The 18,967-nt window shown below is 41.4% G+C and overlaps 1 protein-coding gene across 1 annotated transcript in view; it reads left to right on the top strand.

The window, feature by feature from the left end:
- The window catches only part of CSNK2A1 (casein kinase 2 alpha 1), a 54,959-nt gene extending 37,028 nt beyond the window's left edge, over positions 1-17,931 (top strand). The window contains 8 exon segments of the mRNA XM_045574732.1: positions 1,889-1,999; positions 3,445-3,546; positions 4,684-4,784; positions 5,827-5,975; positions 7,675-7,761; positions 9,802-9,872; positions 9,874-9,950; positions 14,592-17,931. Of these exon segments, the coding sequence (XP_045430688.1) occupies positions 1,889-1,999; positions 3,445-3,546; positions 4,684-4,784; positions 5,827-5,975; positions 7,675-7,761; positions 9,802-9,872; positions 9,874-9,950; positions 14,592-14,625 (732 nt within the window). The 3' untranslated portion in view covers positions 14,626-17,931.
- The last annotated feature ends 1,036 nt before the right edge of the window (positions 17,932-18,967 follow it).

The following is an 18,967-nucleotide window of genomic DNA, read 5'->3' as shown; positions in this document are numbered from 1 at the left end:
CAAAATGAAATTATCTTTCAGCAGGTTTCCCTAGAGCATAAGAATTAAGTCATGAGAACTTGATATGTCAAACTAAACAGGGGTTGGCAAAACTAGGTTTACAGAGTTGTTGGTATATGAAACACAGTTTATTCCTGTATTATTTATTTTTGTATTATATTTTTCCATATGAAAACTGTAAATCTACTTTTGTCCCCTCCCTGAATAACAGGTAGTCCTGAAGGGGTTTTAATTTAAAGTGACATGGCTGGTATCCTCCTATATAATAAAAGGCTAATGGCAAATCTACCAAACAGCAGAATGACCCATCGCTATGATGCGCACTAACTACCAGGGGACAGACATTCAATGCAGAAGCTGGCCTCTGATGGTCAGTGCACTCCCACAGGGGGAGTGCAACTCAGCCAGAAGCTGGACTCATGGCTGGCAAGCGCAGCAGTAGTGACAGGATCCTCTCCCACCTCCGCGGCAGCACTAAAGATGTCCCACTGATGTCAGTCGGACATTCTCCAAGGGCTCCCAGACTACAAGAGAGTGCAGGCCGGGTTGAGGGACAACCCTACCTCCCCACCTCCCTGCCAAGTGCATGAATTTCATGTGCAGGACCTTTAGTCCAATATAATAAAGATAAAATATGCAGATTGACCATCATTCCATCACAAAAATGGCAGCACCCACAGAGGAGGGGGAGGTTACATAACACAAGATGACTTCAGACGCTGAGTTCCCATAAAGAGCCTTAACGAGCAATCAGCAGGAACCTAAGGCTATGCCTCCACCCCAGTTCCAGGCCAGGGGACCTCAGGCCGTACCCCCAGCCCAGCAGGACTTGATGGGGCACCTCAAGGTGCACCACCCCCGTGCTGGGCTGGGGACCTCAGGCTGCTCCCCTTGCCCTAGGCCAGGAGGCCTCAGGCCACGCCCCATGCCCAGTGGGGCTTGACAAAGGGCCGCAAGGCGTGCCCCACACCCGGCAGGGCTTGACAGGGGACCTCAGGTCACAACGGGGCTTGACAAGGTTGGGACCAGCCAGGTGTGGATCTAGCCCAATGGGGGGTCCGGCTGAGTCTGAGTCTCGCACGATTTTGAAGTGCACATGGGTGGGCCGGACTTAACTCTGGGTCCCATGGTGCACCCGACTCTGACAGGAGGAAGATTTTCATATACATTTTACTAATTTTCTTTCATTTCTTGCACTTCTATTATAGCGAAAGGGCAAATAGCAATATTAAAATATTTCCTGTAATTAATCCCTTTTAATGTGCACAAATTTTGTGCACCGGGTCACTAGTCTATATATATAAAAACCTAACCGACTGTTATGATGGAACAACAGGTCACAGTGACGTGCACTGACCACCAGGGAGCAGATGCTCAACAGAAGGAGCTGCCCCAGGCCCACAGGCCCTGGCCTGGGATGGGGAACCAGGGGTGGGTGGTGGGGGATGCGTCCCCTTTTCCAGGGGAGCTGAACGCCTGCTCCCTCCTTTGGGATGGGTGGTGATGACAAATGTCTTAAGGAGCCCGGATGTGGAGGGCTGTGCTCTCTCACTGGCTACCTGAGGGCAGGGTTGACGGAGATGGAGATGCGTGAGAATGTGGGGTATTCGCTGAGCTTGCTTGAACTCCCCTTGCTAACCTCCTCCGAGACTCCAGGGCTCTCGCACTCAGGGGCCTGGCAGCCCAGGTGCTGCCCAGGACCCAAAAGTCAGCTGGGACCTGCCCTTCTGCCAGACACTCGTGCTTCGATATCCAGCCTGGGGACTGCACCTGGGCATGGATGTCTTGCACCGGACCTCTAGTTTTTAAAAGAGTACCCTAAAGACAATGTATGGTGTAGCTTGGAAGATAAAATTGCTTATGATTTATTCTCTTTTTTTTCTTTCAGCTACGGCTAATAGACTGGGGTTTAGCTGAGTTTTACCATCCTGGCCAAGAATATAATGTCCGAGTTGCTTCTCGATACTTCAAAGGTCCTGAACTACTTGTAGACTATCAGGTGAGAGAGAAAGGCAAATAAAATTTCTGTCCTAGCTCTGGCCAGTGTCGCTCAGTGATTAGAGTGTCAGCCCCAAACCAAAGGGGGGTTGCAGGTTTAATCCCTAGCCCAGGTCAAGGCATGTGCAGTAGGCAACTAATCAGTGTGTGTGTGTCTCTTTTTTCCACCCCACCCCCCTTCTACTCTCTCTAAGTGGAAAAAATATCCTCAAGTGAGGGTTAACAAAACAGTTTCTGTTCTATGCTTATTTTGAACATAATTTGCAAAAAATCTCATTTTGAGTAGGTTACTTCTACATGTGCATGGCTAACCCTTTTATATAAATTTAAAATATGAATCAGCTCAATTCATCTACTGTAACTTATGTTTTTATTATCATAATGTCAGTAGAATATGAATAGATCTGCATTTGACCCTAACTGAAGAAAAAGTACATCAAAGATAACCTTTTCTATTTAGAAACTATGGAGCTTAGGTTTAATCAACCTAAGGACTAAACTAAATTATGCTCTCAAAATTTTTATAAATTGTATCTGTATATATAAAAAGCCAGCAATTGGAACGCCGGAATGACTGGAACCACTGATAGCTATGATGTCCCCTGCGGCTGGCTAACTGGCCTCATTGGGGCAGGGCTGGCTGGCCAACCATCCAAGGCCTCTCCCCTTAGCCAGCCAGATCCCATCTGATTACAAATTTGTGCACCAGGCCTCTAGTAACTTCCTTTTACTAAAAAAGCCCTCTTCTCACGGAAATAAAATCCTTAGGTATATCTTTCATGCCCATTCCTCCCAGATGTTATCAGATACCTTAAAAAGTTCAGACTGACCTAGAAATTATTTTTCTGGGATCTTGAGGATATAACCCTAAGCTCAAACATTTTATGCATAAAAATATTCTTTCTTTTAAAAAATTTCTGCTTTTTTGAGAGAGAAATAGTGATTTTTGTTCCACTTATTTATGCACTCAGTGATTGATTCTTATATATGCCCTGACTGGGGATTGAACCCACAACCTTGGCATATCAGGACAATGCTATAACCAACTGAGCAACCTGACCAGGGCCCAAAATATTCTTTATGATATTATTTATAATTATTGTATTATTAAACAAAACCACTATCTTATAGGGAAATTAAAGATTAAATTCTGAAATATTTGTTCAGTAAAATAATGTTACACATTAAAAGGTTTCCAGAGGCTAACAACTTGAGATGTTTTTATGTGAGTGAAAAAGGTAATTCAAAATAGTATGTAGATTGTTTTAAAATGGTGGAAATGCATAGAAGAAAAAACTGAAAAATATATGAAGATGTTATTGGTGTTTAGACATTTTATTGGAGTGATTTTTTTTTTTTAAGTAGTAATTTTTTATTTGGAAAGTACAAGATAATTTATTGTCATTTCATTTATAACTGACTTTTTTTTTTTTAACTTCAATGCAGATGTATGATTATAGTTTGGATATGTGGAGCTTGGGCTGTATGCTGGCAAGTATGATTTTTCGGAAGGAGCCATTTTTTCATGGACATGACAATTATGATCAGGTGATACATGTTCTCAATAGGCAACTTACTGGGCTAACATAGATAATGATGAGATCTGTCTACTTAGTAGAAACTGTGGTGGATTTTGCTAAAATATAGATGCCCATCCCAATCATTTAGAGTGAGACCCTAGAATAATTTTCAATTCCTGGCTTATTCAGTTAGCCCAACATTGATCCTTTTATTGGTGTTTTGAGAGCTACCGTATAGCCTTTTGAAATCACTGAGTTTTTCCCCTAGTTTTTTTATTTGTTTGCTTGTTTCATTGTAAATTACACATGTAAAATAAGACATTACCTTAGAATCCTTTAATGTGAGTTTTCACTAAAATTGGGAATATTTTCTTCAACATGTTGGTTTACATATGGTATTTCTATGATCCTTTTGTCTCTTTATATGGATTGAGTTGGTGTATGTCAGTAGAAATATAGATGATGTTTTTTATACTAGCTCCACTTCCCCTTGAAGATCAATTAAGATCAGCAAGACTTTATGAAGTGCCCTGCAGGGTTGGAGAAGACTTTTTTTTTAAGTTTAGTCTAGCCCTGGCCTGTGTGGCTGAGTGGTTGAGCGTCCATCTAGGCACTAAGAAGTCACTGGTTCAATTTCCGGTCAGGGCACAGCTGGATTTGGGGCTCGATCCAAAACCAGGGGGCATTTTTAAAAGTACTAAGAAAAAAGATTAGTCCAGCCTCTCAAACAGTTCATAGTTTAGTACGGGAATGAAATATACAAGGAAATAAGTTAGTTGTAAATGTCAGAATAGAAACATAGACAAGGTACAAGTGTGGGAGTGAGTGGTCTTGACTGTACAAAGGGAGTTTCCCAAAGGAAGTGACACCCTTAGCTGGGTTGTGAGGGTACAAACATAAGACTTCGTCTGGGAGACATTTCAAGGGGAAGGAACCAGGTTATATCATTGTTTTTTCCTTTTTTACACCATCACGTTGAGTTCTGATTTAGAGAATTTTGTGTGGAAATTATTCCTACAGTACATAGAAATCTGAAGTAAATTTGAGTGTATATTCATACCTGTAGCGCCGATGATCCCTTTGCTGTTAATCCAGTCACGGCTGTTTATTGATTTAATTTTGTAACATGATTGTTGTGTGGGTTTTTGTCTTTCTTCAATCCTAGTTGGTGAGGATAGCCAAGGTTCTGGGGACAGAAGATTTATATGACTATATTGACAAATACAACATTGAATTAGATCCACGTTTCAATGATATTTTGGGCAGGTGAGTCAAAAATCTATGCATCTGTGCATTAATCACTTTAAGACATACTGTAAATTGACACTTTGGATCCTCAAAAAATGTTATGACCCTGGCCAGTGTGGCTCAGTTGGTTTGATGTCATCCTGTGCACCGAAAGGTTGCCAGTTTGATTACTGGTCAGGGCACATACCAGATTGCAGGCTTGATTCCCTGGGGGAGTGCAGGAGTCAGCTGATCAATGTTGTGTTCTCACATTGATGTTTCTCTCCCTCTCACTTCCTCTCTCTAAAAACCAATAAAATATATTTCTTTAAGACTATTTTAAAAAATAGTTACATCCTCTTTGCCAGCCCTGCTGAAGCATCACTAGTCCTGTACTGCAGGATGCTGCTTGGGTCATCCTGTGATAAAATCACTGGATTGAATGCCATTTTCCCAAGTTCACTTAAAAGATGGTGTGGAGATTATTGTCAGAGGATTCCTGAAAAATTAATGAAATATAGATTCTAATAGAAGGTTTGCAGTTGACTTAGCTTCTCCAAATGACAAAGCCCTTTAAGAGAAATAAATAGTAATAGGAAATATATGTTTCAAGACCGATGTGCATACAGACAATGAACAGACTCCGAAAATGTGGCTAGGCGCAATACTAATTCATTCACCACTTACCAAGAGGTGGACTTTCCTGATGCAAAGGCTTTGCTGGCCAAGTGGCAGAGATGCCAGGAATGTGTGAGGGGATGGGAAAGAGGCCTGGTTAGACTAGCCATCTGACCCCCCCTTGCTGTGCAGAAGTATTCAGTATTGTAAAGGAACATGAATTATGGTTTGTAAAATTGTGAGCACCCAGATTTCTCCTCTGTGCAACACTGCTGTTTTCAGTCTCTCCAGTTAGCTTGGTTGTCTCCCTAATGACAGAGTGCTATAAAACTGCTCTCTTGAGTTTTGATTTCTTTTTGCTAGTTGCTGGGCTCCTAGTCACTAAGGAAAATTTAGGAAGGAAATAAATGTTGGGCTTCTCTACCCCTTGTTTCATTTCTCATTTCCCCTTTTGGCTCTGCAGACACTCACGTAAGCGATGGGAACGCTTTGTCCACAGTGAAAACCAGCACCTTGTCAGCCCTGAGGCCTTGGATTTCCTGGACAAGCTGCTGCGATATGACCACCAGTCACGGCTCACCGCAAGAGAAGCCATGGAACACCCCTATTTCTGTGAGTCCAACTGTTCAATCCACAGAGCCTGGGTAGGCCTGCCCAGCAGACTGTACAAGACAAGGGAAAATACATGCTGTGAAGAAAACTGTAGGTCCACGGCCCCACCAGAAGAGAGTTGGAATCCCAGCTCTGCTTATCTTGTGGCAAAGTTATTCCGCCACAGTGAGCCTTGGTTTCATCAAATGAGGACTGTGATGGCAACTGTCTTACAGAATTGTTGGAAGGATTCTTATCTAATAGTACTTAATACAGGATTGTTCCTAAACAAACTACTTTTCTTACTGTGTGAGTGACACTTATCAGGGGTTAGCTAGTATGGAGTGGTTGGATTATAATGAACTAGAGGCCCGGTATATGGATTCGGGCACTGAAGGTGGAGGATCCCTCTGCCTGGCATGTGGGGATTAGGCCAAAACCAACTTTGCAACATCCCCCAAGGGGTCCCAGATTGCAAAAGCACAGTTCTCTGGTGACACACCCCATAATCAGGCTCCCTCCTCAGATGCATCACCCTAGACCCGCAACTGCCAAGTCACTACAGTTCAGCAGCTCCTGCATGAGTGTCTGCCCCCTGGTGGTCAGAGCACTGATTGGACGGTCAGATGGTCTCTTAGGCTTTTATATAGAGAGTAGTAGCCCATCACGCACTATCGTGCAGTTGGCTGCCCACCACTTCTGCGGGAGCTGGTGGGAACCGCAGTGCACCGCCAGGCACCGCACTGCTTCCGTGGGATGCAGTCCCCCCATCTCCTCTCCCAGCCTCCGCTCAGCTGCAGAGACTGCAAGCCAGCTCCCCGCCCCCCAGAGGCCCTCTTTGGGGCTGGGGCAGAATGCTTGCCCTGTTGCCGTGGTGACAAAGCAAGCATTCTGCCAGGCCACTCATGCTGCCCGCTCTCAGCAGCTCCCCCCCAGCAGGACTGGGCGACTCAGGCGGGGCTGAGAGGACTAGGTGCCGCCATCTTTGTGATGGAGTGATGGTTAATTTGCATATTTTATTTGATAGGATAGTCCCATATCTGTCCTGTCTCTGGTCCAATAATTTATTGGAGAGCCAAGGAAGCTAGAAAATCTTAACTGTATGAATACCTTGACTTAGGTTTGTGTTATAGCTAATGGTGCTGTCCTGGGTGAAAATGTCTATTAGACCCACTCCATCTTCACAGTGATGTTAGCTCCAACATTGGATTATTTCTTGGAATGTTAGAGTGGTTTCGTAGTGAACTGATTATGTGTTTGCCCAGTCTCCTATATCTGAAGCAGACTGGCCTGAAGTCTATGGTAACAGCACTAATTTGCACAACCTATAACTTTGGCCTATTTGGCACCATGCTTAACCAGTTGAGTTGTGGACTGCAATAAGATCATTTCATTCTGATACTATATCACTCTCTAGATCAGGTTAGATTATATTGTCTCATTAAACCCTAACAGGATCAGTTTTGTGTTAAATTAGATCTACCATGGATAATTATTCATCTTCCTACCATTTAGTTTTAGAGGTTGCCTTTACTAGTTTGACAGTAAAGATAATTCTATTTTCTATTGTCTAATTTATGGTGAAGACAAGGCAGATGCCACCTTAAGTTCTTCTGGGAATTATATGGAATATAAGATTGAAAGCATGAGTGTGACTGCTTTAAGATCATTAGTTTAATTGTTAAGCATAACAGAACTTAACATATTTGTCTTTTTCTAGACACTGTTGTGAAGGACCAGGCAAGAATGGGCTCAGCTAGCATGCCAGGAGGCAGTACACCTGTCAGCACCGCCAATATGATGACAGGTCAGTTCATCAGTGAATTTCTGTTCTTTTTCTTTAAGCGGTAGAAATTGATTATTCTTCCTGTTTGTGTTTTTGTGGCCTGATTTGCTCCCTTTTGTGACCTGATTTCTTGTGAACCTCCTCTTCTCTCTGTTATGATTACCTTATTAATAATTGATATACTAACCTGTGCAGCTCTCTCCACTAGCTTTCAGGATGCTTTTGACATCTGATATACTTCAGTGACACTACTTTGAGTAGGCTCTTCTGGGCCAGAATCCCCAAAATGTCTCAGAGGGACATGAATGTCCCAGCAAGCCATGAAAAATAAAGGGTGATCCTTTTGTTTCACAGTTAGAGTGACAGTAGTTGATATGGTCCTCAGAAACAAGATTAAGAAATTGGGGAGAGAAGAGGTGGGGTTTGCACGTGGGGTGTATATTAGTAAAAGCATGGTTCTTTGATTCCCCCTCCCCCCCGCCAAAGCATTTACAGTGTATCTAATAAATTGTAAATATATGAAATTATTTTTCCTTACTGTTGAATCACTACGATTTAGAGCAAGTTTTGGTACAGAGTACACAATTATTCTAAAGAGATTCTAGGCCCATATTGTGAGGATTATACCAGATCCACGTGAGTACACTTGTAGTGAGGGCCTTTACTCAGACACCTTCAGAGAATTACTGATAATGAGCTAGCTGCCTTCTAGACCACATGTGTCAAACACAAGGCCCGCGGGCCAAATCCGTCCCGCCAGGCCTTGCAATGTGGCCCGCACCGCGCTGTCATCACTGCACTCCGCTGCGTTTCCATCACAATGACAGTTTATGACTGTTCAGTAAACCATTCGGCCCGCGATTTAGGCTGGATTTTAGATTTTGGCCCCTTCTCTGATTGAGTTCGACACCCCTATTCTAGACATTATTCCCTGGGACTGTTGGCTGTGTGCAAAATGATGCATGTCCAAGGTGGTAGCCTTATTTGTAACAGCAGGATATTTAACAGTAATAGGGAACTGTTAAATGAATTATGGGACATCCATTCAGTGGAATGCTATGCAGCCAGAGAAAAGAATGAATGTTTCGTGTTCTTTTCTAGCTCCAACTCCAGGATAATGTGAAAATAAAATAAGCAAGATGCAGAGCCATGTCCAAGACCAGGAGTGGGCAAAAGTATATAATCACATTTCTATATATGGTATCCATGTGAATATTCTGATAAAATTGTATTCATGTATATGCATAAAATATTTCTGGAAGGATATACCCTAGAAATTGTGCCTAGTGACAGGGCAGTGGAGATTTATTAACTATATATTTTGAACTTTATCAAATACTGTTTTGGCTTAGAGGTGGGAAGTGCTCCTTTAAGTAATTTTGAATTTTTAGCTGGCAGTGTGACATAAACACATGAGTTTTTACTCTAGCCCTCTGCTGTTCAGTATGGTGGTGACTAGCAACATGTGGCTATTTAAATTAAGCAAATTTAATAAATGTTTTGTTTTGGGTTTTTGTTTTGTTTTGTTTTTTAATATATTTTATTGACTTCACAGAGGGGAAGGGAGAGGGATAAAGAGTTTCAAGTGCTCAGTAGCTACATGTGGTTAGTGGCCACTAGGTTAGCACAGATTATAGAGCAGGAAATTTGATTGCACAGTGCCGCCCTAGATAGGCCTGGGTTGGAATCCAAGGATAGTTGCCAACTTTACTAGCTGTTTATTTTTGGTCAAACTGCTTAAACTCTCCAAGCATGGATTTCTTTATCTCCTAAATTAATTATAACTTGCCATTTTAATTTTTGAGGATTTAATTTGAAATTAGTTTAATTTGTAAAAATCTGGCAAAGGATATGCCTGAAATAAAGAGAATTTTTGTGTGCGTGGAATATATTGAACAACATAAACTGATGAACAAAAATAGATGCAGTGACATAGAAGCATCGAACAGACCAAGAGAATTGATGTGTGTGTGTCACTTTTGAGATAGGAGCTATGGAAAACTGGTGACTAAGATTTCCATGGTCGGTCTCTCTCGCTTACTCTCATGTGTTTTCTTTCAGGGATTTCTTCAGTGCCAACCCCTTCACCCCTCGGACCTCTGGCTGGCTCACCAGTGATTGCTGCTGCCAACCCCCTTGGGATGCCTGTTCCGGCTGCCGCTGGCGCTCAGCAGTAATGGCCTCTTCTGCCTCCTGATGCCTGAGCAGAGGTGGGGGAGTCCGCTCTCCTTGATGCAGCTTGCGCCTGGTGGGGAGGGGTGAAATAACTTAAGGAGCACCGTGTCTGACCCGTTGCTTGTGGATTTATAGTAGTTCAGTCATAAAAAAGAATTATAATAGGCTGATTTTCTTTTTATTTTTCTTTCTTTTTTTTTTTCTTTTTTTTTAACTCGAACTTTTCATAACTCAGGGGAATCCCTGAAAAATTACCTGCAAGTGGAATATTTCACGGACAAATTTTTTTCTCCCCTTCCAAATTCAGTTCCTCATCACTAAAGAACAAAGATAAACCAGCCTCAATTCCTGCTGCTGCATTTGGGTGGAGATTTCTTCCCATGCCGACCATTGCTCAACTACCATCCCACACTTTGGGGCCGGGGGCTTGTATCTCATGCTCTTTTCCAGAGATTACAAAAATGTAGCTTCTTCAAGGGAGGTGGGAAGGAAGGAGGGAGGACCCAACCTCTAAAAGCAGTGTCCTGCTCGTCATTTACATCACTTTATTCCAAAAGTGCTTCAGTGGGGTTATCCTGGTGAATCTAGTGGAAATATGTCTTAATTATAGTTACATTGAGATGCTGAAAAATCTACCCAAAGTGCTGACAGGTCATGAAAATCTATGTTCACTCTGAATCATGTCTTACTGACCTGACCCTAAATCCAGCTCACTTATAAGTTTAGTTTCAAACTTTAATAACTTTCCCTCTCTGGCTCCTTACCTTGGTCCTCTTTCCTCTCGTATCCCAAAATACTCTATAGCTGGAAGGAGACTTGGCCATTTTGAATTCAGTTAGCTACTGGGTATAATTTATTGCTTTTTACAAAGAAAAAAAAAACATTGTCTGTATAGGTTTCATGTTAACAACGCTTTAAGAGCTAATGGGAGATGTGGCCACAGTTTCATTTTAAGTTTTCCACCTTCTTTCCCTCCTACCTTCCCCTTTCTTCTCATGCCACTCAGTGAGAAGGCCTGCCCCTCAGTCTTGTAACTGTATCTGAGAGGGAGGAGCAGGGCCGCTGTCTCCAGTGAAGCTGAAATGGTAGACCTGTAATTGTGGGAAAACTAAACTCTCTGTTACAGCCCTGCCACCCCTGCTGTGTGTGTATATATAATACTTTGTCCTTCATATGTGAAAGATCCAGTGTTGGAGTTCTTTGGTGTAAATAAAGGTTTGGTTTTATTTATCGAGGTTAGATTTAAGTTCCCTGTGTAAAGGTCTCGCTGGGTGGGTGTCTCAACGTTCACATCTGAGGGGCCTGCAGGCCTGTACCGTGGAGGCTTCCTACGGCCGCCATTTTTATACCCCTCATCTGACCCATGGTACTGGGCAGGGCAGGGAGGCCTTGAAAAGCACCACAAGCCAAAGCGTCTCTGGGGATTAAGGATCCTTTGCCATAAAATTCATTTTGTGTCTCAGCAGTGCAGGGATTGGGGATGGAAAAGTCGCCAGTTTTGTGTGTTTGTGTGTATGTAAAGTGGATTTTCCACTGTAATTCAACCACCTAAGTTTATCAGGTGCTTCACTGAGGAAGCCTAGTTTTTTAAGCACAATAGCAAAACCATCAGCTCTGTATTTTCTCCTGTTAATTTAATTACAGTAGCTGCTTGTGGGGACTAGGGAAAATTCTTCCAACATATTTTAAGGCCTAAAATCTTAGTTCCCCATTCTCCTACCTTTATAGATTCATAAGCCTTTCTCATCTGGGCGTCATAGATAAATGTAATTATTTGAGGAGTTGAATCTAATGAACTTATCTAACTTTGTAACCCAAATTGGCTCTAGTAACTTACTTTATCGAGGTGATGGCTTTAGTGAGTATAATGATGAACTTTAGAGAAAGCTAAAGCTTTCTTTTATAATGCTTCTCAACCATAGGGAGAACATTCTGTGTGGCAGGTGGTTTTCTTTCTTGTTGCCACTTACAGTGGATATTTATTGTTCTTGACCCTTTTATGCCCTAGAATGCTGTGTGGGTTACCATGTTGAATCTGTGCAGAAGCTAAAAGCACCGGATGTGCCAGAGATGCAATTTGTGATTACGTTTGCACTGGATTGTGATTTGAACAGGACACGATGACTAATGAATTCTTTCTTTTTAGGTGGGGAGGAGGGTTGTTATAAATCAAGACTTCACGTTCTACCCTTGTAGCTCAGAGAATCTAGGCGTAGCAGAGGCTGATGTGAGGAGCTGCAGACAGCTGAACCTCCTAACACGCATCAGACCTTGCAAGAAACTGAAGGTAAATGCAGAGGACTCTGAAATGCCACCCAAGAGCCTTTTAAAAGAAATAAACTTTTTTAAATGTTAATTAAGGAGTCACTGCAAAAGCATGAAAAAAAAAAAAAAAGATCCAATTGGGTGGGTGGGGGGCAAGGGTTTACAGAGTAACAACTTCTTTGTTGTAAATTACCTCATCTGTATACCTTGTATTGGGACACTTTATTTCTCAGCACTACCTGTGTCTGCAATGATCAGATTGCAGGAGATGGAATGCCAATATAAGACAGTTGTGTTGGCAATTACTCTGAAAGGTTTTTTAATATTTTTAAACTTTGTTTGAAGTGGGCTCCCTTTCTTTACCCCCCCCCCTTTTTTTTTTAAGTTGGAAGTCAGAAGTTTCCCCTCTCCCCCTTGATTTATTGGTTGTAATTGTATTGTAATTGGTATAACTAAAACATTAACTGTGCTGGGAAGAAGTTGTGCCATGAAGGTCTTTAAATTTTTTTTTAATAAAAACATTTAAACAAATGAAATGTCCCAACAGCCTGAACAGTATGCTTCTCCATCCGACACCGTATGTGATAGATGGCTTAGTTCTCACATACTTTAAATTTAATATTGAGTTTATAGGGATGTGAAGAGGGATGACTTAAGATTGGTTGAGGAGCTCTAAAGTCTGAGAGTTTTTGGCGTTGAGATACAGTGAAAGAGCATGATGTTGCTAAACAGGACTGGTTTCATTCCTGCCCTTGTCACATACTTGGCTACTTGGCAAATGGCAAATTTACTTCTGAATCTGTTTCATCATCTATAAAATGGGGCCACTGCTTCCTTGGAATTGAATCAGTGTAAATGTCAAGTATTATGCACCTAGTAAGCCCTTGGTAAACCTAGTTTCCTTGTCCCTCTATTATGGAGGGTTAGTCCTTGGTCTAATTTCACTATACAATCTCCTCTGGATCTCTCCAGACCTCTGTGTGTGTTCAATCAGGAGGAGATTATGTGAGCTGTCTTCTGAGCTCCTTTTCAACTCTGACATTGCTTTGAATGATTCTTAAGTGAAAAGGTCTATAGAGACAGCTTATTCAAAGCAGAAAAGACCAGTGTTCAATGAATGGCAATAAGCCCTATGGAAGGTGATAACCCCAGTCCCGGAGACAATTTGGCAAAGTCCCAGTGCTTGGAATGAAGGTGTGCTGGTGAGCTTATGGGAACATACTTGGCAGTTCCCATCAAAACTATCAAGAGGGCTGGTAAAAGAGATGAAACTGGGTTTTACTTGCTTATCAATGCCAAATAAGTAAATTCTATAAAAGCATATACTTGAATTTCCTTTTATTTCTCATTTAGTTTTTAAAAATTAGTTTCCATTAAATCTTCACTGCATACTATCTTATGGCATCTACATCTTATCAATTTTTGGAGTTAAGTGTGGTTTAGATAAAGGAGCCATTGTGTAATATCTTGAAACTGAAATGTCTAACATGAACTTTAATTTCTAACATTCCCATTTTATACATGATAAATATAGGAAGATTAAATTGTTAGAGTGGGCCTGTTAGAGACAGGAATATATTTTGTAAAATTAGATTTTCAGGGTATGGCTAATTATTATAACCTTAAAGTAATTCAGAAAATTTGAGATTGGTTGACATACTTGGGAATGTTAATTTCCTCCGGTCTTTAAATTTCATATTGTTTCACCTATTGTCAAGTGTGGTTATAATTAATACTGACTGTTTGAACATCTCTTAAAAAATCTAGTTTTGTCATAACTGCCTAAAGATTCCCACCAGCAGATTCTCTACTAAGATTAGAGTTGGGTTTGAGTAGTTGTTTAATTATTAGTCTTTATCTGCCTCCCTACTGGTAATTCCTCCTCCCTGTGCCTCAGCTGTAGGGACTGTATAGCCTGTAATTTGTGACATGCCTGCTAGAAAGGCTGTCTTCCAGGGCCTTTTCCTCCTTAAGGAAAAAGTTAGCCAAAGGCTCCCTTCTCAAAATGGGTCTGAAAACCTTGATGTCAGCTGATGCCCCACCCTATATAAAATGTCTCTGCTCCTCCACTGCCTTCACTACCACTATCCCATTGCCCTTTTTTCTTAACACCTGGATTTCTTTTTAACCTCACCCACGGATACCATCAGTTGTGAAGTAAATTATGGGAGGCCCAACTGGTGCCAAGGATTGAGCCTGCAACCCAGATACATGCCCTTGACCCAAAACCCTTTGGTCTGTGCGTCAATGCCCTAACCACTGTCCAACCAGCCAGGGCAACACCTGCACTTTTATGGTATTATTTTGTTGATTTATTTGTTGTTTCTCTCTCCACCTGCATATAAACTCCCTGGTGATCTTGTATGTCTTACTAATCTGTGCTTAATTATAAAAACTTTTTTTCTTTAAAGTGGGCCACTATCCCTCAGTATTGAAGATGATTGACTGGAGTAGCACAAGAACAATGCTTAGCACCACACCAGATTCATAATAGATGCTCAATAAATGGTAATTTCATTCTCTGTTCCTATCTCTACCTTACCCTTCCCCACCACACAAAAAGTTAATAGAAGTACTGTTGCATAAAGAGCATCTCAAGGTCAGTAGAAACTTGACCTGAGACTTGCAACTGTAATTATAAGCCACAAGCCCCAGACTGAATTAACATAAGAAAAGGTTGGTTTAATGAGTAGTTGGTGAAATTATATGTGACTGGAGGCTAAACAATGATCCTGACCAGATTTTGTACAGAAAATGATGCCACATCTAAAGGGATGCTATACTTTTATGGGTAAAATGGCTGTAAAGTGTCTAGAAAGAAAAAATATGCATACATTAAACATAACAGGTTCTCAACAGATGCAGGTCAAGGGTCTAATTTGAATTGCCTTGTTCTCACCCTCTGTGATTTCCCTCTAAGATTCTATCACTCTGTCTCCTGAATTTTTAATTTTTCTACTAAAAGCCAAATATTCTTGCACTGGATTTGCCTCTCTGTGGCTATATTCACCAAGGATTCTTACTGGCCTTACTGTAAAAAGCTCTCCCCAGCTACCTCCATATGGGAGTTTATAGGAATGCCAGTCTGTTTATTGAAGAGGTTCCTAAGGCGATTGGGTATTTCTGAGTCAGCTTCATTCTTACATCACCTGCTTTGGCAGTGTTTTCTTGGCTCCTCTAAAAAGGGAAAGCAACAGTAGCTGGTAAGTGATTCAGAGTCAAACATTTGTAGGCTTACCTAGGAAGGCAGGACCTTGCTTTTGTGTATTGAGCAGTTCTATGAAGGAATCCAGATAGCCACATCTCATGTATACCTCATTCTGTTCCTCATTCACCCCCTCATCTTCTTCTCAACCCCAGAGTTCCTTACGTACTCCCCTGTATGATGCCTTGCAACAGACATTTGTTGTCCATGAGACTCAATCCTAAGGGGACAAATGTTCTTTTCAAATACAAAAGCAGGAAATGAAATTGTGTGTAAGGAATCATTTTATTTGTGTCTTAAAAAAAAAAAAAAAAAAAAAGTTCCCCAGGGGGGAATATCAGATTGCCCAGTCAAAATGGTAGTCAGCGAACTCCTCCTGCTCCAGATACATGAGGGTGCTGACTAAAATAACAGTTTACTTCCAAATCAATAGCCAAGTTCAAGGAAAGAAATGGAAATCCCTAGTTGGCAGAAACAAATTCAGAATTCATCCTGAAGGTAAGTGGATGTTGAAGTCACAGTGGCCCCTAAGACACCAGGCTTGCAAGCAGATGAGCCTTAGCTGATAGGGTTAGAATGCCCCCAGGGAGATAGGAGACAACCTCTGGGTCTTTCAAGGTGGAAACTGAAACAAATACCTGGCGCTTGACAGGGCTGTTTTAGAAAAAAGGACTAGAAGAAAACAAAATATTAACTAGTTGCCTTGGGGTTGAGGTTAAGATAGATAGATGTCACAGAAAAACTCAGTAGAAAGAAAGGAGTCCTGAGCTCGTGGGGAAGGGAAAATAGTCAAGGAGTCCTTCCTCGAGGAGGGGCTGCTGGAGCTGGCTATAGCATCAATCTGCCAAGGCCAGCACCTGAGATTCGAGCCCAGTTCTCTTAGTTCTGCTTTCTGGAATGCTTTTGCATACCTGTGCTGCCAGGAATCCCTGTTCAAATTTCTAGCCAGCCAATGTAGATAAACTTTTTTCTTTCTCTTGCTTTTGTTCTCCGGTCAAAAGCAAGAGAAAAATTTTATTCTCACAAATTTCTAGGTCAGCTGATCTAGGTTCAACTGATATATACACAAGGCTCAGCCAAGCAGCTCTACTTCCGGTTGAGGACTGGCTGGGCTGAGCAACTATATTGATTGGATTTGGGTTTGTTCCATGTTGGGGGCAGCTCCTTCTGGGTCCCATGCTGAAGTTGCATCAGCTACCCAAGGCATACTCTTCTTCTTCTTGTTTTTTTAATCCTCACCCAAGGTTATGTTTTTACTGATCCTTAGAGAAAGAGGAAGGGGGAGAAAGAGAAATATTGATCATTTGCCTTCCCTACAGAACCCAACTGGGGATCAAACCTGCAGCCTTTTGGTGTAAAGGATGATCCTCCAACTGAGCCACCCTAAGGCTGCGCTTGTGGATTGCTGGAGCACAAGAGGCCAAGTAAAATCACATGGGCAAAGAAATATTTGGAGGAATAAATGTTGGGAATTTTCCAAAATTGACAGACACTACACCATAGATCCAAAACACTCAACACCAAGCAGAATAAATTTATATACACAAGGCATATCGTGTTCAAAATGCTTACACAGAAAATCTTAACCCAGGAATAAAGTGGCATATACAAAGGATTCTTAAAGACAATGGAATTGCTTTAGTGTTGAAAGGAAAAAAAGAAAACCCAGAATCCTATGCCCAATACAAATAACTTTAAAAAAAAGGAAAAATGCCTTTCTCAGATAAAAACTGAAGAAATACATTGCCAGAAGACCTATAAGAAATACTAAAGGAAATTTTCCAGGCATAAGGAATATGACACCAGACAAATTTAGATCTATACAATAAAATTAAGAATACTGAAATGGGCCCTAGCCAGTTTGGCTCAGTAGATAGAGCATTGGCCTACAGACCAAAGGGTCCTGGGCTCGATTCCAGACAAGGGCATGTACCTTGGTTGCAGGCTCTACCCCAGTCCAGTCCCTGATTAGGGCTCAAGCAGGAGGCAACCAATGATGTGGTTCTCTCTACATTGATGTTCCTGTCTTTCCCTCTCTTTTAACTCTCCCTAAAAATTTTCTCAGGTGAGAATTAAAAAAAGAATACTGGGAGTGGAATAAATGAAAAAATTTAATTACCTTTATTGAAGTTGGCAAACTCTGTAAAGGAGCAGATAAGTATTTTAGGTTTTGCAGTTGATGATTTCTACTGCAACCACTCTACTGTTGTAGCATAAACAAACAGTCTTAGGCAATAAGCAAATGAGCATGGCTGTTTCAATAAAACTATTTTTGAACTGAGATTTAAATTTCATATTTTACGTGCCACTAATCTTGATTTTTTTTTTTTTTTTCCTCTCTCCATTTAAAATTGTTAAAGGCCATAGAATGTCAAGTAGCGGGCTGGTTTTGGTTTGTGAATGGACCATCCTTTGCTAACCCCTGGTCTAAAGCAAAAATATTAGCAATGAATTGTGTGTTTATAACATATGGATAAACGAATTGTAAAATCATACGATGAAATGTTGAGCAATAAAAAAATAAACTTGATACATGCAGCAACATGGATTAGTCTTAAAATAATTTTGTTGACTGAAGCCATACCAAAAAGACTACATTCTGTATGATTCCATCCATTTAAAATTCTAGAAAATGCAAACTATAGCCACAAACTATAGTTAAATGTCTGCAAGTGTGGGGTGGGGCAAGCAATGGGAAGAGATGGGGGAAAGAAGGGATTTTAGATGAAAATAGAAGTATGATAACAAGAATAGGAGGAAGGAAATGGGAATTTACTGTTGTAAGGTCTTTAGATTACATGAAGCAGGATATTATTTGAAGGCAAACTGAAACCGATTAAAGATGTGTGTTATAAATCCTAGGGCAATCATTAAAATCTTTCACCTTTTCCCACTCAGCTCCAGGGTTTTGGACAAGGCTCCATCCCTGGCTCAATGGTAGAGCATGAAGTTCAGCCCTAACCAATGGGCACATGGTGACTACAGTGACTGGTTCAGTCTAGGCAGGTGACAGTAAGACAAACACTCTTCTTGGAAATGCTGAGACTAGGAATTTAAGGTATTCACAGTCTGGTGTAGAAAGGATGGTGAGACCAGGCTGCCAGGGTCGTATTAAGACCCTGAAGGCCTATGTGGGGTTGTAATTCAGTCAACGTGAAGAGGTGGGCAGCTGAGAGGTGGAGATGGGGAATGCAGAAGGGCAAGAACTTCAGTTATGTGAGCCAATAAATATGCCTGAGCTTTTTTTTTTTCTTGCTTTTTTTTAATATATTTTATTGATTTTTTTTTTACAGAGAGAAAGGATTTTTTTTATAGAGAGCTAGGAACAAAGGATGAGAGAGAGACATCGATCAGCTGCCTCCTGCACACCTACTACTGGGGATGTGCCTGCAACCAAGGTAAATGCCTTTGACCAGAATTGAACCTGGGACCTTTCAGTCCGCAGGCTGATGCTCTATCCACTGAGCCAAACCGGTCAGGGCACCTGAGCTTTTTTGAGGGTGAGATTTTTCAGTTGCTTGTTGTGTAACAAAATACCACAAATTTAATTATCTTAGTTTTTGCAGTGCAGGTATCCAAGTG

This window comes from Pipistrellus kuhlii, unplaced genomic scaffold, assembly GCF_014108245.1.
Source record: "Pipistrellus kuhlii isolate mPipKuh1 unplaced genomic scaffold, mPipKuh1.p scaffold_m20_p_6, whole genome shotgun sequence".
Taxonomy (NCBI): Eukaryota; Metazoa; Chordata; class Mammalia; order Chiroptera; family Vespertilionidae; genus Pipistrellus; species Pipistrellus kuhlii.
Note: the sequence above shows the minus strand (reverse complement) of the source record. Positions and strands in the feature narration are given on the sequence as shown.